General features: G+C 38.1%; 1 protein-coding gene across 6 annotated transcripts in view; it reads left to right on the top strand.

Moving 5' to 3' along the window:
• LOC103474892 (zinc finger protein OZF-like) overlaps positions 1 to 20,924 on the top strand; it is a 38,803-nt gene that overhangs the window by 7,222 nt on the left and 10,657 nt on the right. The window contains exons 5-7 of one of the 6 annotated variants that reach the window (XM_017308189.1): positions 5,016 to 5,108; positions 6,874 to 7,014; positions 19,773 to 20,698. In XM_017308189.1, coding sequence (XP_017163678.1) covers positions 6,951 to 7,014; positions 19,773 to 20,698 — 990 coding nt within the window. In that variant the 5' untranslated portion in view covers positions 5,016 to 5,108; positions 6,874 to 6,950. Of the gene's footprint in view, positions 1 to 5,015; positions 5,109 to 6,873; positions 7,015 to 10,805; positions 14,226 to 15,654; positions 15,806 to 15,895; positions 15,989 to 19,328; positions 19,508 to 19,772; positions 20,920 to 20,924 lie in introns of those variants that run through there. The other 5 variants (XM_017308187.1, XM_017308186.1, XM_017308190.1 and 2 more) reach the window with 5 other exon arrangements.

Raw genomic sequence — 20,924 nt, 5'->3', positions numbered from 1 at the left:
GCTGTGAATGTTGAAGTCTATGACACACTTAATGACAATGGAAACTGATTTAAAATGGTATAGTTGTAGAGCGTATTGTGGAGAATTTCTGTGCTCTTAAGGATAACCAGGGGTGAAAGTAAGGGGGTACGGCAGGATACTGCTTACCCCTAAAAGATTTAGCGGGGGTACGCAGTACCTGCAAGAGAGGGAAGCAGCTGTCTGCTGTAAAAAAAATCAGTGGGTTCACTGTGCAGCCGCGAGTTCACCCACTAATTAGCCGTGACTGATTTGTTTTTCAAGAACAATCTAAAACACGACTTAATCAGTTATTAAATAACTTATTTCCCATTTCATATTGTTTCTGAACTGTTCGTGCTTTGCTAGAGCAGGGCTGCAATCGCGGAAACTCATTGTCTCCTAATGAGACAATGAGTTTGTCTCATTAGGAGACAATGAGTTTGTCCCATTAGGAGACAAACTGAACGCCACCAGGACGCTGAGACCAGCACATCCTTTTCTGGCTCGCTTAAAACGTTCGTAACTTTATTAAAGAACAACAATAAAATCAACAAAACGTGTTCATATTAATGACCCAACAACAATAATAATCTCAGTGATTATCGTTTCAACAAGGTGTTGCGCAATTCTGTGCGTTTCGGTTCCATGCAAAAATAACTAGCAGAGCAGGAGTTTAAAATTAACTAACCAACCACCGCTGTGTTCAGGGAGCGCTTATTAATAATCGCAAAAATAAATATCAAGCCTGCAACGGACTGTAACGGACTGAATGTTTTTAACATAATCTCTGGTCGGCTCTGATCATCTGTTCGGGTTGTTTTACCTTTGTCTTGGCGCATCACAGCCGCTGTAGTTTCTGAACATTCAATAAACGACAAACTTGGACTAATTACCTCGTTCTTTGTGACTATACGTTAATCACAACAAACATCAAACACGGTAAATGTGTTTCATTAAGTATTTAACAAACAAATGGCTTCTATCGTGATAATTGTGTGAAATTAAATGAATTGTCTAATATAAAACAAATAGTTTGGTGCTGTCGGGCTCAGAGTCTGAGAGGCTTTTCCTTTAGCAAACAAATTTATTTTTTGCCTCTTATTTAGTGGAAATATTGATGATGAGACTTTCTCCAAAATGACAACCTTTTTCAACCTTTATAGCTCCACTGTTGAAAATGAGGCTCTAACATTCACAAATGACATTGAAATAAAATCCAGTCCAACATCTGGTTTGAGGTGATACATCTGGAACCTGTTGTAGGAAAAATATCCCAACTTCAGAAGATGAGCTTTAACTTAACAGAGCTCTGTGGTTCCTCCTATCAGTGTAAGAGTCAGGGTGAGGAAGCGCCATGTTAGGAAGAGAAGTGGAAGCTGCAAGATCTTCAGAACAAACGGCTAGGCTACTGATTATCCCTCTGTCTGGACACAGGATCAATAGAACCAGTTTAAAAACTAAAATGAATGGTTATATGCCAGACATGGAAAACTGGGATGACTCCATGCCATGTTGATCAGAGTTTAGGTCTCATGGCATCTCAAGGTGTCAACATTGCAGCCAGTGGGCTGAGGGAAATACAGCTTTATTTTGTTTATTTTGTAGTAATTCAAGAGCTACCCAGCTTTTATATATATATATATATATATATATATATATATATATATTAGACGTGTGCCGATCAATCGGTCACCGATCATAGAAAAAGTGCATGATCGGTGATCATTGGCTCTTGTTGCCGATACCGATTACCTGCATCTCATTTCGCAGCCTGCCTGTGCAGCTGGTCTCCTCTTTCCTTCACACTGCGCAAGCGCGCAGCAACAAATCCTAAGCGACGTGGAACTATAACGCACTGAATGAATGGGAAAGTTTGCGTGTTGCGGCAGAAAATTGAAGCACAAAAATCAACAGTGTATCAAATACTTGTTCTCCCCACTGTACGACACGCCATTGGTATGCAGCCGTCTGTCACTGAATAGGCGTTCCAGTTCAGCAACAGCTTCATGCAGGAGGTGGGAGACATTGTCCATCAGTCATGTTCTTTTNACCGATTACCTGCATCTCATTTCGCAGCCTGCCTGTGCAGCTGGTCTCCTCTTTCCTTCACACTGCGCAAGCGCGCAGCAACAAATCCTAAGCGACGTGGAACTATAACGCACTGAATGAATGGGAAAGTTTGCGTGTTGCGGCAGAAAATTGAAGCACAAAAATCAACAGTGTATCAAATACTTGTTCTCCCCACTGTACGACACGCCATTGGTATGCAGCCGTCTGTCACTGAATAGGCGTTCCAGTTCAGCAACAGCTTCATGCAGGAGGTGGGAGACATTGTCCATCAGTCATGTTCTTTTAGTCAGAGTCCTGCTCTGGGTCGACGGGGCATCGTTTCACAGAGCTGGGCTTCCTGATTAGCTTAGCCAGCGGCTTCCTCTCAACTACAGATAAGCTGATGCCACAACAGAGTCAAAGGTCTTCAGGAGAGTCTCCTGCTCCCCAAAATACATCAGCCTCCTCAGAGTCTGCTCTGATCCTTCCTGAAAAGATCATTACTTTGTCACAAATATCTCAATTTCACCTTATCCATTGTGGCTGGTCCTGTCATTGAGTCATACATTTAGAAGAGCTGAAAGGCTTCTTAAAAGTTTGTTTCTGCTCCAAATTTAGTCTTTTTTGGTAATGTAGTCCAACAGTGCATCTAAAGGAATTCTAGTTTTTGAAAATTTATTGAAATAAACAATCCAAACAAAGGTTAAATTGCTTTTTTATTACACCATTCTATGCGTAAAGAAATATTTCTAAAATAATTACGGCTCAAAATTATTCACACTTCTGATTAATACTAGATTTAAATGTATCTGTTATTGTTACCACATTTTTTTCTGATCTGAAGTAGGAATATAAAATGTTGCTTTTACAACATACACCTCATTGAAATGTATTATTGAAATGCTATTGAAAACAGAAAATGTAGATTGGATTTTATTCTTAAGGAATTCCTTTTGTCATTTGAAATGAACTGCTTTTGAATGAAAATAAGTATGCAAGGGGTATGAATACTTTCAAGCCTAATTGTATTTATGAAAAAAATAATTTTCTCAAAAACTTAAGAACAACGTATAGACCAGTGGTCCCCAACCTTTTTATTACCGCGGACCGGTCAAGACTTGGAAAATTTTGCTGCGGCCCGGGGGGCGGGGCATGAACCGTCAGATAAGGCTTCTGCATGTTGGTGTTCCTGCTAAATCCTGAATACACCCAATTTGGGTTGTCTTGGCTCTTTTATCGCAGCCTGTGGGGTTTTCCCTGACTGGGAATGAGAATACGACCTGTTGAATGTGACAGGTAGCCAATCAAAAAGCGCGGTGACGTAAGAACAGAGGAGAATCCCAAACAGCTGACATATCGCGCAACTGTGAGTCCGTTGGATATCGGAGATGATATGTGGAAATGTTAATTATATGTAAAGGTCATTATTATATATGTTTATTCAGTTAAAAATGTTAACTATGAAAAAAAAATTCACCTCCAAATCATAGTGCAGCAAATAGAGCGGCTACTCCCGTCGTCTTTTGTCCACCGCCTTTTCTTTTTGTTATGTCTTTTATCTTTTAAAATGACTCCACAAACTATCACTATTGCTTCTACATCGTCATCCGTCTTTGGTCATTCTAAATTCCCATAATGCTATGTGGGGGCCTTGTGGATTTTCTTCTGGAATCGCGACGTTGGTGACTGGAATCGGTTCGTGTTGCTCCTGCCGTGTGGCTGGAGACACGAACCGATCGAACCTGTTGTACTTTTATCAGCTCTGTSGTCACAGAGGTTTGGAGAATCAGCCGACAATTCTTAAATCTTGCCATCTAAACCAAACTTAAGACTCACAAGCTCTACTCATCTCCTCTCGACCACTGCCCAAACGCTCTCCGACTCTGGTCGCTATGGTAACRTTTACATRTCCCTTCAAAATAAGATACAGATGCGCCACAAAAACGAAAATTTTACTTTTGTGAACATTTTAACTCACGATAATGACTAACGGGAGCCCTGAGCTTGTTTCTCTGCAGCGAGACGGTTCCATCTGGGAGTGATGAGAGACAATGACACCCGAATTGTTGCTTATGTCCACAGCGTGCTTGGTCTCTACGTGGCGAAGCAGTTTGAAGCTTCATTGCCTCATTAGCGAACTGGTCGCCGCATGTTACGCAGAGTGGGCTGCTTATCACCTACCGGTCCGGGATAAATCCATTCTCCTGTCTCTTCTCTGGGCCTTTTCCCCTTTGCTAAGAAACTCTCCAAAGACACCTGTTCTGTTTCTTACTCATTTTGCTGCTTGTGGGCTCAGCGTTGGCGCGCAAGTAACCAAAAGAATCCGGTTAAAGGATTTTCACAATAAAAGATCCTCCAGACTCAAATAATACATAAAACAGAAACATTCAATTATTTCTTGCACGGCCCGGTACCAATTGGTCCACGGACCGGTGGTTGGGGACCACTGATATTGACATTTGTAATGCTTATATGTGAGAGAAATCCTAATTATATACTAAGTCCAGTGGTCTGAGGGAAAATAAAGTTATTGTTTGATAATATGAAAAAGTTGAAAAGGTGAAAGCTAAATTTGACTGATTAGACTTTTTACAAAACATGAATGAATGCTATCAGTACTTGTTTCAATTTCAGTTCTAACTAAAAGTATATAGTTTTCTCTCCGCAAATTGAATAAAATTGACAATTTTACCTAAACTCCTCACCAGTAGGTGGCGGCGATGCACACCAAAAAGTTTTTTTTTTGTGCCAATCCGCAAAATCTGCAAGAGGAAGAAGAAACTGCATAATCGGATTTCCTGTTTCTCCATTTTAGGTCATGCGGGGACAACGCTTCCTGGTTTTTATGATTAGATGATATTTCTGGTAAGAAAACGGTAAATATTCTCATAGTTTGTTGAAACATGTCTGTTCCTTCGCAGTAAAATGTTGAGCAGGCAGTATTTTAACAGGATGGTGTGTTTCAGAAACGGATGGTGAAGAAGAGCTGAGTGCGGCGCAGAGCGGCCATTTCCTGCTGAGGATCAGTTGTGGGATCATCTGTGAACTCCAGCGTCCTGGTGAGCTGAAATATTGCTGTGGAATTAAAACTTTGAGGAAATTCAGGGTTTCCTCCAGTGTATTATAAGCCTGGCGGCCCGCCGTCCTTTACTAGCGCCACCGCCCGTCTAAGTCTTTCTTGTTTATGTTTTTAGGAAAATAATAATAAAAAATAAAACTTATTTTTCTTCTTTTGTTTAAGCCTAATTGCAAGCGTCTCTGTTGCTCTGAGCGTTTCACTTGCGTAGCAGATTTATTCCTAAAATATATGTTTATAGAAGATAGGTTTATGGTTGATTCATTTAAAGCCGGACCAATTAATTAACAAACTGGCGCTAACCTGATCATGCATTTTCAGCCTGGTGAGGAGCTTTCGCGCTCTCCTGTCTGTAACACGTCAAACTGATTTTATATTATTATTTTTAGTATTATTTTTCCGGTTACACAATGCATCAAACCATATCAAACGCTTTGTCCACTTAGTCAGACAGAGTTAATGTGCGCAGCGGCGCAGAGATCTGAGAAACTCGACCAACCAGACTAGTTTTTGTTTTGCTTAATAAACTCAACAGACACGAATTGAAAGGGCTACTAAAGCCACATTAGCAGGATTGACTTAAATCTCCCGTTTGTTGCGCATCTCTGCGGAGTGCAGCCGATTACCTCATCATGCAGGACCGATCCAAGGCTGTATGAGTCCTCCACCAGAATTTGATTTTGGAGCCCCTTTTGTTGCTAAAAACATGAACACCTCTAACAGATGTGTTGGATTTAATCTGAGAGAGGGGGAGTAGTTTAATTGACCAGCCTAAAAGGCAATCAGTTATAATTGCAGTTTACTAAATTGTATTTGTGAACAAATAGAGCTCAAACTCAAAGATTAAACTCACAGCATCAGATTGTAGCTAGGGTAACAAACCAATCTAACTATGAAGATTGCTCTTTGTACTTTTACAAAGTAAACTGGCCAGCTCCTTAAAATCTTACATTTAAATGTTAACTTAAAATCTTTTAATTTACGTATGCTGAAATTGAATCAAATTTAGCAGCATTGATCATCTCAATAAACAAGTGTTACATTCATACATCTGTGGTCTGTGTTAAAATATTAGCATTTATGGGGCCCCTGAAGGCCTTGGAGACCTGATGGAGCTGCTGACTTAATTTGGATTAAACAGAAGTGCAAATAATTTATATTAATTTTAATTGTATATTTTGATTTGTTGTTTTTAAGACCAGTTGTGGGTTTAAGTAGTGTTTCACTGGCAATGTTTTTCCGTAACGTATAATTACAGAGTGATATTTTTAAATTTCCTGTCACCTTAACGTCTTTTAATACAAAAACGCAGTGGACTGCCTCGGCACCCCGACCACCAGGCTTAGCAAGTTTTCTGGGGAAAACCCTGAAGTTCTTCCACAGACTTTAAATTACTGCTTTTGTGTAATTTAGCTTTTTGTATATTGCTTGTACAGTCAGAGGCCACTGCCATGTTTCTGTTATTTTATCTAATTTATTTAGTACTTTTTCAGTTTTAATTATTAGTTTTTCTTATTCTCATTCAACATTTCATCTTTGGTTACTAAAGTTTAGCAGAAGACTCTATTCTGTTTGTTGAACTAAAGTAAAAAGTACAATACTGCACATTAAGAACCCCAGCTATTGTCCTGTGAGGATAACTGGGACCAACTAAAAATCCTAATAGATGAGTTATAGAATCACATTATATTTTACAATGATTTGTAGCTTTTTAACATGGTTCATTTTGTGGTTCCTGTCTCTCCCAGCTGGGTCTACAAGTTGACCTCACCACCAGTTCACCCATCACTCTGGTTGTGAAGAGGAGTGGTCTCCATTAGAAGAAATGGMGCATCGAGGCAAAACGCTGGAGGCTGATTTCAACCCCAAAGTCCTGCTGCATAGATTAGGTCTGTATGTTTTCTTATCAGTAATGGTTTAGGAGCAGCTGTCTGAGATTTATCTTCTTAACAAAAAGTTGAGAAAGGCTACAAGCATCTCTGTTGCTCTGAACATTTCACTAGCAGAGCAGATTTATCCTAAAGGATAGGTTTATAATAGATCACTCGATCGCTGCCACTGCTATACCTCAGCTGGATCGCACACGCCTCCTTTCACTCAAACTGGACACAGGCTGACCTGTAAGGATATTTACATCAACTTACTATGAGGAATTATGATCCTATGAAGAACTCTAGGTTAGAGTTTAAAGCCCGCCGCGTTAGCTCTGGTTGCGCAGCTCAATGTGAACCGCAGGAATAACTTGTAGCAAATTCAGAGGTGTGCGTTGTGAGAATGATTTATCCTTGTGCATGAACAATTATATGTGGCGTTTACATCTCAACTTGCTGCCCAGCGTGTGGCTCTGTGTCTGTCTTCCCTGTAAAGTTTATGTCTGTGGTCCCGGTTGATCGGAGCGTTTGTGGATAACGACCAGCGCTAACCTCATCATGCAGGTTCAGCCCGGTGAGGAGCTTTCGCGCTCTCCTCGGAGTCACGCATCACGCTGATTTTATATTATTTTATTTTATTTTTTTATTATTATTATTTTTCCGGTTACACGATGCATCAAACCATATCAAATGCGTTGTCTACTTAGAGTTAATGTGCGCGGCCGCACATAGATCTGAGAAACTCTTGATCGTCAGACACAGTCGAGTCCCATAAACTCGACCAACCAGAATAGTTTCTGTGACAATTAAAAATTCAACATACACGAAATGGAACAACTACTAAAGCCAAATCTTCCGTTTGTTGCGCATTTCTGCGCAGTGCAGCGCATTTTCTCATTGTGCAGGGCCGGTCAAAGGCTGCATGAGGCCTTGCGCAGACTTTAACTTAGGGGCCCCTCTAGCTGCTAAAATTATCAGCACCACTAACAGCTTCTGGGTTAGAGTTTGTGAAATTTGGGAGAAGGGAGTGGTTTAATTGACCAGATTGTTGCTATGGTAACAAAACAATCTAACTATGAATATTGTTCTTTGAAGTTTTACAAAGTAAACTTGCCAGCTCTTTAAAATCTTGCATTTAAATGTTAAACAATTTAAAATCTTTTAATTTATGTATACTGAAATTGAATCAAGTTTAACAGCATTGATAATCTCAATAAACAAATGTTACACTTATGTATCTGTGGTCTGTTTTAAAATATTAGCATTTATGGGGCCCCTGAAGCTCTTGGGGGCCTGATGGAGCCGCTGACTTAATTTGGATTAAACAGAAGTGCAAATTTGTTGTTTTTAAACTAGTTGCAGGTATAAATAGCATTTCACTGGAGATGTTTTCCTGTAACATAAAATTACACGGTAATACTTTAATATTTTCTGTCAACTTAACATCTTTTAATACAAAAACACGGTAGACTGCCGGTGGACCGCCTCGACGCCCCCACCACCAGGCTTAGCAAGTTTTCTAGGGGAAACCCTGAAGTCTGTTAACTTTCTGATCTTCACCCAGTTTGAACAACGTGTTTAAATAATGGTTGGAGTGAGACTCTTCCTGATCAGCTCTGAAATTTGTCTTATTTCACAGTGTATTGCAGTGTGTGTGTGTGTGTGTTGGGGGGGGGTTACTGTCAATGTCTTATTTATATGTTTATAAGTTTAGTTTAACTGCACATTGGAGACTGGTGAAACACAATTTCAAACTTCTGTGTTAACCCTTTTACTGTGTTAACCTTTTTACATAGATCTTTGACAATAAAGTACACTTGACTTGACTTGAAACTTGGTCTGGGAAGTCTGCATTCAATCACAACAACTTAATGAACTTAAACAGCGTTGCTCTTAAGAAACTCTCTAGGTCCTAAATGAAGCAAATTACTGTAAACAGCAGAAGGCTTTGTCCTGATCTGTAAATATACTGTAAATTATTTAAAAAGGACAAACATTTTATAAGGGACCTTAATGTATTCATTATCTTCATGTCATCAGACCAAAGTGATTTGTTTTCTTTTTTCTGGGATTAAATTAGTTATGTCTGTGTAATGTGCATAAAACAGAAGTAGATGCATTTTTCAAAAGAGACCAAGTTTATTTTTTCATTCCTGAACACAATGATAACATCTATCAATTCAAGATGCAAAGTAACATGTTTTGGCAACAGTATTGTAAACAAAAAGTGCAAACTAGCAACAAAAATACCCCATTTAAATAACTCAGCTGTCATTTCTTTGGCTTTCTGCTACAGAACCCATCAAGTTTTAGTAAAAAAATATTTAAAGTTGAAAATATTGCTATTTATTATTTATATCAAAGATATTTGCGACATACTACAGTTGTATAAAAAAGGCAAGCTTAAAATACAGACTTTAACAGGCATCGCTCTTATAGCGAATCTAAGAACGATGTTAGGTTTTTGCCTAAGAGCAAACAACATCGCAGTTCAACCTAAAGTCAAATATTTATGTATGTTAGCTTTTAATTCAAGTAATATTTATATAAATATAAAGCTGCATTAGTTTATAATGTGTAGGGATGTAGCGATACAATAATCTCAGGATATGATATCCTGATCATGATACGATATGCATCGTATTTGGCATACGATTCGATGCACTTTTACAATTTTTTTGAATGATTTTGGAAGGACAGAGTGATTTTAGTGACATTTTGTGTTCATAGACTTGGATTTAATTAGCTGAAAACTGATGAAAAGCACCAACTACACAATACCTGACTCTGATTGGACAGAGATTTAGAGTCTACAGCCGGACAAAATGAATCAAAGATGTGGTGAGTTTCTGTCATTTAATTCATGTGGATTTGACATAAAACTCAAAGTTTCAACAGTGATCTGGGAGCTGAGTGGGGAGATTGTCAACCTCTGTAGAGTCTAAATATGCAAATGATTGCACTCATGTTTTTCTTTTGGAAATACTGTGGCTGCATTTTGGAGTGAAAAAGTCTTTTGGACTATAGGTAGCTTTTCTACCTTGGCTCCCGGAGTTAGCTGTGACTGAAGGCTGTTACTACTAACTGCTGGGGGAGTGGCTCTGCCTCAACCCGTAGTGATCGACTCCTGGCAGCTGCGTAGCGCTGCCATTCCCCTGTTTGAATTTCTGAGTAGTTGCCTCTCAGACTGCCAGGATCTCATTGTGCTCTCAGTCTCTAAAAACAAATTACGAAGTCAATGCCACCACTCAAACTTTGCATTAATTTTGAAATCTCTCTGCTTTTGCCGCTACTCCGTTCCGTTTCTCTATCACAGTTACGTGCGTAACTTTACTTCGTTTCTTAGCAACAACATACAGCCCATCATTATTTATTGAAGAGTCGAGATTTCCAAAAACAAAGGAATCTAATGTTGTGTTTCATTTTTTACGTTTGGAAGCTCATTCCCTTTCACATAACCGGAAAAGACGTTTTTTTGACATTTCCATAACATTCGAAAAAATATGATTTTACTCTGGTTTTACTTGGCCTATTGACACAACTTAAAAACTGGTGGTTAGTTTATAATGTGCACTTTAAGCACAAGTTGACTGAGATCAGGGGAGGTGGAGTCTTGCTGCTACACTGTCACTAACCAGACGTGCTAAAAAGCTGGTATAAACCTATAGACCTCTACGGTTTAACGTATCGATACTCACGGATGAAAATCGATATCTTCTGAGGGTGGGAAAAAAAAGATAAATATTGTAGAATCCATATAATCATACAGCCATAATAATATACATAATTTGCTTCAATGTTTCCTGCAGATGCTCAGCGAATGTTGCTGCTTAAAGAAGATGCTCTTGAAGAACATGGTCCAGGTTTTGACCTACAAGGTCCAGAGTCTCTCCCACCAACCATGAATGAGGATGATGCGGAGTTTCTCCTGTCTTCTCACCTTCAAGAACCTATCAGAAAGCAAGATCATGGAGATTATTCCAACTCATCGGAGACTGAACTCATTGAGGACAAAAATGAAGAGGATGAAGAGGAGGATGAAACTGATGTAAATAATGTTTTCTGTCAACTTGAACAATTTCCAAATAACAGGCCAAAAAGTAAATACAGCGGAAATGACAGCAAGATGAGCCATTCAACTAAAGGTTCTCCAAACTTTGAGGATAAAATGAAATCCTTTACTTCAAAGAAAACCTCAAGGAGGAAAGTTCAGGTTGAAATGAAGTTTATCTGTGATGACAATGGTGAAATATGTAAAAAAAATTCTACATCAAAGAGACATGCAAGAACCCTAGCAGGACATAAACATATCTGTAAATTGTGCAGACACACATTTAAGCACAGAAAAAACTTAGACACACACATGCGAACCCACACAGGAGAGAAACCTTTCAGTTGTGATCTTTGTGGATACAAGTGTAGTGTAAAATCAAGTTTAAATGTACACATGAGAACCCACACAGGAGAGAAACCTTTTAGTTGTGATCTTTGTGGATACAAGTGTAGCGTAAAATCAAGTTTAAACAAACACATGAGAATCCACACAGAAGAGAAGCCTTTCAGTTGTGATCTTTGTGGATACAAGTGTAGCGTAAAATCAAATTTAAAGGTACACATGAGAATCCACACAGGAGAGAAACCTTTCAGTTGTGATCTTTGTGGATACAGATGTAGCGTAAAAGCAAGTTTAAATGTACACCTGAGAACCCACATGGAGGATAAACCTTTCAGTTGCGATGTTTGTGGATACAGATGCAGAGATCAATCAAGTTTAAACAAACACATGAGAATTTACACAAGGGATAAACCTTTCAGTTGTGATGTTTGTTTACAAAGATTTAGTCAGAAAGGTCACTTGAACGAGCACATGAAAATCCACACTGGAGAGAAACCTTTCAGTTGTGATCTTTGTGGTTATAAGTGTAGCGTTAAATCAAATTTAAATGTACACATGAGAATCCACACGGGAGAGAAGCCTTTCAGTTGTGATCTTTGTGAATACAGTTGTAGCGTAAAAGCAAGTTTAAACAAACACACAAAAATCCACACAGGGGACAAACCATTTAGTTGTGATCTTTGCTCACAAAGATTTAGTCAGAAAGGTCACTTGAACCGGCACAAGAAAATCCACACTGTATAAAAACCTTTCATTTAAGATCTTTGTGGATTCTTGTTTAGACAGAAATTATATTTAAACAGACACATGAGAATCCACATGGAATAAAAACCTGTTATGAACTTACTGAATGCAGATATAGAAAGAAATCAAGTTTAAACACACCCCTGAGAATCCACACTGGAATATTTTTCTCCTGTAATGCTATAAAGGAAAGGGGATGAACTAAATATCTTATTTGAAATATAGGAGGAAGGTAGAAATAATAATAAAAAAGACTCTTGGAGAAAGTGTTCAGCTGCATGTTCTTTGGCAACTACTGAGGACATAGAGTGGTATTAAAAGTGCTCCTGCAGAGTTTTCTGTTGGATATTTTTGTGTTAATAAAAGACAGTTTTATTTGTACATTTCTCTCTAACTCAGGACAGGGGTGTCCAAAGTTGGTCCTCAAGAGCCAGTAATCCTACATGTTTTAATTCACTTCCTGGTGGTAGTTACTCCCACCTCAGCAAGTCAATATTCTGCAGAGACTTGCCATCATTTGGTTCACATGTGTTGAACCAAGGAAAGAACTAAAGTATGCAGGAATACTGGACATTTGAGTACAGTTTAATTTTGGGTTTCCTTTTCATTTTTTACTTGCAAGTATTTCATAGAATACAATATAGCAGGTGTATTGAACTCAATTCCTCAAGTGCATCTTTTAGATGGGTTTCTATGTCAAAGCAGAGAGTCAAATAAGTTTGCTTTCAGGACTCGGGAGAACTTGATTGCACTGAGGAGGCATTAGATCCATTGGATTTACGTTTGTTGGACGCACCTCAAAGGTGCAGAACACTCTCCCTTGAAGATTTGAGTTGAAGATCCCTGCACTGTGTTCACCTAATATTAGGTGAATATTAGTTATTCACCCAATATTTTAATGTTTTCTAGCCAAGTGAATGTTTAGAATTTAGGAGTGTGGATTAAAATGATGGATTTTTTGTATTAGAAATGTCAGGGCCTGCATTTTCCAATTCTGAGTAATGCTCTTACCAAGGAGTCTTGGCTTAAGTGGTTTAGTCGGCTGCTGAGAAAGAAACTGAGGATTCAACAGCGTATTTGATCCCTTTGTTTGTGTAATGCTGTTTTCTAGGGATTATTGGTGGTTCTTCTGCTTCTTGTTTAGTGGTATAAACACTCCTTTCCGCCCCGACTGATGAGGAATGTAAACCAAATGTTCGCAAAAATAAACTTGTATTCCATCATACAAATTACTGCCTTACAAATATATAATGGTCTGGTACCTTTTACGTCTTGCATCTTCCTGAAGATTCAAGACCCCAAAGCAAATGCACCTCATAAAATCTATGGAAATTGATTCATGCAGTCCAGACTGGATTAAGAAAAATTTCTTCATGAAATTATGCAAAATGTAATAAATTATTATAATATAATTGTTATAACTATAGTATATTACTATAATATAATAAAATAAGTCCAATTTTTAAGTGTTTTTGTGTGTGATTCTTAATTGACTGCTATAATAAAGCCACAGTTTTCATGTTATTTACCGCTAATTTCAACCCTTACCATCTCAATATTGGAGCTGCTGCAGGTTTATCAGGCAAGGCAACTGTTCTTGTGCATTGTTGGAGATCCTTTTAACAATGAATCCTCAAATTACTGTTCTTGAGAGCAGAAGGATCATCTGGTAAGGTCATCAGCTGCTGTAGCCCGTCTGCTTCAAGATTTAAAGTGCTGTGAGTTCAGAGGTGGCACTCGACACACCTTAAGCTGCTGAAACAGGATTCCTGTTCCCTGATAGTTGTGGGTAAAAATCCCAGTGGGTCAGCAGTTTATAAATACTGACACCATTATGCGTGTTGGCCATTTTAAAGGTAATCTAGATTCACTTTCCTCTCCTTTTTCCTTCATGGTTTGAACTTAAAAAAGGGTGACAGATGATGTGAACACACATATGAGTATCCACACAGAAGAAAGACCTTTCTGTTGTGATCTTTGTAGGTATCGATGTAGCCAGAAATTAAATTTTAAAAATTCACAAGAATCCACAAAAGATAAACATTCTAGTTGTGATATTTTAGGGACAGGACTGACAAAAAAAAAAAAATCATATTTTAAACAGAAGAATCAAAACAAAAAAGTATTCAGCTGTGAGTGTTGAAGCCTATAAAACACTAATGAGAGTGGAAACATTTAAAACAGTATTGTTGCAGAGTTTGTGGAAAATTTCTCCATCAAAGAAAATGTTTGTTTTCGGATGCGTCCTTTCCACTTATGGTTTGATTTGATTTCTATATGCATTTTATTAAATGCACTAGGCATTTTCTGCTATATTGTTGGTAAATTAGTGACTTCTCATTGAGTTATTACTAATAAATCAGATTTATTTTCTGTGCTGGACTTTATTGCTGCAGATACAGCTGTGCTACAGATGTTCTCTGATCATGTTAAGTGTTTCATTAGATGACGAGTCTGAATGGTGTGTTCAATAAAGTAAAATGACTAAATGCAAGTTTACTTTCATGGGTTTATTATTCTTCAGAATATTATCTAGTCTGCAGATTTTTAAGGATCAGTACTAAACAAGTACAGGTCACTATTTGCCAATTAAATTTATCTTAATGGAATAATTCCCTACATATTAAATCCCTAGAGGCTAATTCAGCTGCATTTGTCTTTAAGATACTGAGACTGAGCTGTGCTATTGAGAAATTTGTTTGGATCCATTTCAAACTGCATTTAGTTACAATTCTTAAGAATAAATAAAAAAACCCAAATGCTCATTATTTACTTCATAAAGTACAAATGTACTGTTATTTTCAGCTTTTTAGAGGTACTGCGGCTGCACAGTGGCGCAGTTGGTAGAGCTGTTGCCTTGCAGCAAGAAGATTCTGGGTTCGATTCCCAGCCTGGGGTCTTTCTGCATGGAGTTTGCATGTTCTCCCTGCGTGGGTTTTCTCCGGGTACTCCGGTTTCCTCCCACAGTCCAAAAACATGACTGTCAGGTTAATTGGCCTCTCCAAATTGCCCCTAGGTGTGAGTGTGTGTGTGCATGGTTGTGTGTCCTGTGTGTCTCTGTGTTGCCTTGCGACAGACTGGCGACCTGTCCAGGGTGAACCCCGCCTCTCGCCCGAAACGTTGGCTGGAGATGGGCACCAGCACCCCTCCCGACCCCACTGAGGGAAAAAGTGTGCAAGAAAATGGATGGATGGATGGATAGAGGTACTGCAAAAATCATTTTGGATACTTGTTAATGTTAACTTTGGTAATATTGAGTGTAAAAAATTATAATCTTTCTGTAAATATATAATAGTAAGTTAAGTCAAAACCTTTATTTTCCTACGAAAATGCTCATTTTAAGTATTCTGTTACTTAAAAATGAAAAAAATACACTGGGTACATACATTTATGGTGGAGGTGGGGTTTTTTAAAGAATCTTATTGTGAGCGCTCTTAAAGTTTTCCCATATTATCTCTGCAAATTGAATAAAATTGCCATTTTTACCTACACTCCTCACCAGTAGGTGGCGGCGATGCACACCGAAAAAGTTTTTTTTTTGCCAACCCGCAAAAACCGCAAGAGGAAGAAGAAACTGAATAATAGGATTTCCTGTTTCTCCATCTTGGGTCGTGCGGGGATAACGCGTCCTGGTTTTCATGATTAGATAATATTCCTGGTAAGGAAACGGTAAATATTCTCATAGTTTGTTGAAACAWGTTTGTACCTTCGCAGTAAAGTGTTGAGCAGGCAGTATTTTAACAGGATGGTGTGTTTCAGAAACGGATGGTGAAGAAGAGCYGAGTGCGGCGCAGAGCGGCCATTTCCTGCTGAGGATCAGTTGTGGGATCATCTGTGAACTCCAGCGTCCTGGTGAGCTGAAATATTGCTGTGGAATTAAAACTTTGATGAGATAATGCATGAAGTTCTTCCACRCGCTTTAAATTACTGCTTTTGTCTAAATCAGCTTTTTGGATGTTGCATCTATAGGTCAGATGCCACTGCCATGTTTCTGTCATTTTATCCAATTTATTTAGTGCTTTTTCAGTTTTAATTATTTTTTCTTATTCTGTAAGCTTTAAACATTTTGTCTTTGGTTACCAAACTTTAGCCGATGTCTCTATTTTGTTTGTTGAACAAAAGTAAAAAGTACAATTCTGCACATTAAGAACCCCAGCTATTGTCCTGTGAGGATAACTGGGACCAACTAAAGATCCTAATAGATGAGTTACAGAATCACATTGTATTTTACAATGATTTGTAGCTTTTTAACWTTGTTCWTTTTGTGGTTCTTGTCTCTCYCAGCTGGTCTACAAGTTGACCTCACCACCAGTTCACCCATCACTCTGGTTGTGGTCTCCATTAGAAGAAATGGAGCATCRAGGCAAAACKCTGGAGGCTGATTTCAACCCCAAAKTCCTRCTGCATRGATYAGGTCTGTATGTTTTCTTATCAGTAATGGTTTAGGAGCAGCTTTCTGAGGTTTATCTTCTTAACAGAAAGTTGAGAAACGGTTTGTGTTAGCATATTAGCTTTCTATATGATGGAAGAGTGACTGAATCCCAACACAAATAAATGTATCAAATCTGATTCAACATTGAAGTATTCAACTTTTCTCCTGCTCCTGGTTCAATGGAGCTCTGGTTCCTAAAGCCATTGAAGATGATGTTCAGGTCTTTGGCTTTCTTTTTCTAGATGGCTCTCATTTAGGGTTGAAGTCTGTTATCTTTCTGATCTTCACCCAGTTTGAACAAAGTGTTTAAATGATGGTTATAGTGAGACTCTCTACCTCATCAGCTCTGAAATTGGCTCCAGTGGCACTTCGTTCTGAGAAGTCTGGATTCAATCACTACAACTTGACGAACTTAAAGAGCCCAGCTCCTAAGAAACTTTCTCCAGGTCCTGTTTACATTAATTTACAAATTAATGTAAACATCTTTAGGCCAGAGTGACTTTGTCCTGGTTCCCTGTTGGATCAAACATCTGATTCAGAGCATTGATGGCACAAAACTTTCACCTTAATGAGTTCATTATTTTCATTTCATCAGACCAAAGTGATTTGTTTTTTTTTGTTCTGGGTTTCAATTTATTTAAGTCTGTAATGTGCATAAAACAGAAGTTGACACATTTTTCAAAAGAGACAAGTTTATATTTACATTTATGAACACAATAACATCCATCAATTCAAGTTACAAATGCATGGAGTCAGATTTGTTTCACAATTATTCAATCAAAAAAAAAAAAATCCAACAAAAAAATCTTAAACATTTTAATCATGAAAATATTTTTTACAAAACAAAAAAATGTTTAAAGAGTTTTTTTTATAAATTGAAATCTCAAATTTTTGTTTGAAACATTTATTTTTGCATATCAGAATTCTTTGGCTGACAGCCTAAGTTCTTTTTTTTTTTTTGAAGCTCCTATTTTTTGGTTGAACTCAACTTCATTTGGTTGCGGATATCACATGAACATCCTGGGCGGGGCTTAAGGACGAGCAATGTAAGACTTGTTCCGATTGGTTAGTGCTGAGTAAAGGGGATGACTCCCTGAGATCTCAGAACTCTGTCCCGAACTGCAGGGCTTTGGTGAAAGGGACACGGAATGTGAATGGTAAGTAGAGATGTGCCGATCTGGTTTTTTCCTGCCGATACCGATCACCCATGAGGGCCGATCACCGATACCGATCACATAATTATTATTATTTTTATCATAAACACTACCAGTTACATTATGTGGAAAAGGGAACCATGAATTCACCTTAATTTAGACAAAAACTTGTTTTTAATAACTTTTTCCAAGAAGAAAACCCTACCAAACAGGCATTCTGAAAATTGAACTATCGGTAATACTATCTTTAACAGACTGATAACATATGAAGGCTTTGAATAGGCTAAATAATGCAAAGAGCTAAAATAAAACCTCTCAACGTTGCCAAAAGAATTCAAGTGTAAAACTTGGCATTCAAAGGCAAATGCAGGATCCATTACAATAAACAATCCTGAGATACTGAATGAAACCTTCCTGATAGCATGGCGGCTAGCTGATTACTGCTAGTTCTGAGTGGCAGTTTCTGACTGAGCGGAGTAATTATGCAGAACAAGGAGGAGATTGATTATTTTTTTTAGAGATTATCTGTCTCATGTTAGGACAGTGAAAGTTTTAATACAAGACACATACACACCAAATAATAAACACAGAAATTATGTGTATCTTCCTTTAGATGACCTACCAGCTTAATTTTACATTTTACATGTGGAAGAAAATATATATTTAACAGTTACATTGCCTACCCTCATCGACAACACTGATTATGTGCTTGGTAAATAATCTGCACAGTCACTTGACGTGTGGTGCAGACTAACGTGGACCTAATAACATTGGTGCAAAGATCCGCTGTTTTCCCACTTTAGCTTCAATGCTAGTTAATACACACACGGAGGACTACACAACAGTTTTTAGCACATATTTCCTCCAGATACATTTGGTATTTTCCACGCTTAATGCCACTCGACAGAGGTTTGCTGGTTAACAAATTCAACATAAAGACAGGCGAATATTACACAAGCCTAGTTTATGAACTTTACCTAGTGCCAACATAAGCTAGCACAATATGCTACCGGGGACGGCGGCAGACAAAATATGTGACTGTCATAAGTTGTGTAAGATTTCTTCTTTGAAACGGGGTGGACACTTTAGTAGCTGCTAAGCTGTGTAATTTTGTGAAGATGCTGTGTCCAGTCACTGAAGCCCTGCAGTTCAGGACAGAGTTCTGAGATCTCAGGGAGTCATCCTCTTTAGTCGACGCTAACCAATCGGAGCATGTCTTACATTGCTCGTCCTTAAGCCACACCCATCATGTGAGATCGGCAACCAAATAAAGTTGAGTTCAACCAAAGAACAGGAGCTTAAAAAAAAAGCTTACACAACCAAAAACCTAGGCTGTCAACCAAGAAATTCTGATATGCAAAAATAAGTTTCAAACAAAAATGAGTGATTTCAAATAGAAAAAAACTCTTTAAAAATGTTTCTTTTGTAAAAAAATAAATAAGATTAAAAATTTCTAAGAATTTTTTTTTGTTTGACATTTTTTTTGATTGAATACTACTTTTGTTGCTTGACATAATTATTTGTTTTTGAATAATTGTGAAACAAATCTAACTCCATACTAATATGTTTTGGCAACAATGTTGTAAACAAAAAGTGAAAACTAGCAACAAAACACCCCATTTAAATAACTATCATTTCTTTGGCTTTCTGCTTCAGATGCAAGTTGTTGATTGAGTAATCAAAAACTCATTGATCTTATTCAGGGTTTCCGCTAGAAAAGACACTAAGCCTGGTGGTAGATGGACCCAGGGCAGCCGATCGCCAACCCATCGAGTTTTACTACAAGTATGTTTAAAGTTGAAAATATTGCTATTTATTATGTGATGATGTAAGATATTTGAGACTTACTAGTTTTATTAAAAAAGACCAGGCTTAAAATACAGATTTTAACAGGCATCACTCTTATAGTGAACCTCAGAGCGAACAACATCGCAGTTCAACCTAAAGTCAAACATTTATGTACGTTGGTTTGTAACACTAGTAATGTTGATGTGAATATAAAGCTGCAGTGGTTTATAATGTACATAATTTGCTTCATTGGTTCCTGCAGATGCTCAGCAGATGTTGCTGCTTAAAGAAGATGCTCCTGAAGAACATGGTCCAGGTTTTGACAAACAAGGTCCAGAGTCTCTCCCACCAACCATGAATGAGGATGACGAAGAGTTTCTCCTGTCTTCTCACCTTCATCAGCACCACAGAGAGTTACCAGAAGATCACTGTGAAGCAGCAGAACCTATCGGAAAGCAAGATCATGGAGATTATTCCAACTCATCAGAGACTGAACTCATTGAAGAGGATGAAGAGGAGGAAGAAGCTGATGTAAATACTGTTTTCTGTCAACTTGAACAATTGCAAGATTACAGACCAAATGGTAAATACAGGGGAAATGACATCAAGATGAGCCATTCAACTAAAGGTTCTTCAAACTCTGAGGGTAAAATGAAATCCTTTACTTCTAAGAAAACCCTAGACTCAATGAAGAAATTTGATGTAGAAATGAAGTTTAGCTGTGATGACAATGGTAAAACATGTAAAACGAATCAAAAATCAAAAAGACGTGCGAGAACCCTCGTAGGACATAAACATCCCTGTAAGTTGTGTGGTCACACATTCGGCAACAGAAGTTACTTGGACAACCACATGAGAATCCATACAGGAGAGAAACCTTTCAGTTGTGATCTTTGCAGATACAGATGCAGTGAAAAAGCAAGTTTAAATGTACACATGAGAACCCACACAGGAGAGAAACCGTTCAGTTGTGATCTTTGTGGATACAGATGTAGCCAGAAATCACATTTAAATGCACACATGAGAATCCACACAGGAGAAAAACCTTTCAGTTGTCGTCTTTGTGGATACATATGTAGCCAGAAAGCACATTTAAATGTACACATGATAATCCACACAGAGACTAAACCTTTCAGGTGTGATCTTTGTGGAAACAGATATAACCAGAAATCAAATTTAAATAGACACATGAGAATCCACAGAGGAGATAAACCTTTCAGTTGTGATCTTTGTGGATACAGCTGTAGTGTAAAATCAAATTTAAATGAACACATGAGAATCCACACTGGAGAAAAACCTTTCAGTTGTGACCTTTGTGGATACAGATGTAGCAGAAAATCAAGTTTAAATGAACACATGGGAATCCACACAGAGGATAAACCTTTCAGTTGTGATCTTTGTGGATACAGATGTA

The sequence above is a fragment of the Poecilia reticulata genome, linkage group LG13 (genome assembly GCF_000633615.1).
Source record: "Poecilia reticulata strain Guanapo linkage group LG13, Guppy_female_1.0+MT, whole genome shotgun sequence".
In the NCBI taxonomy this organism is placed as follows: Eukaryota; Metazoa; Chordata; class Actinopteri; order Cyprinodontiformes; family Poeciliidae; genus Poecilia; species Poecilia reticulata.
Note: the sequence above shows the minus strand (reverse complement) of the source record. Positions and strands in the feature narration are given on the sequence as shown.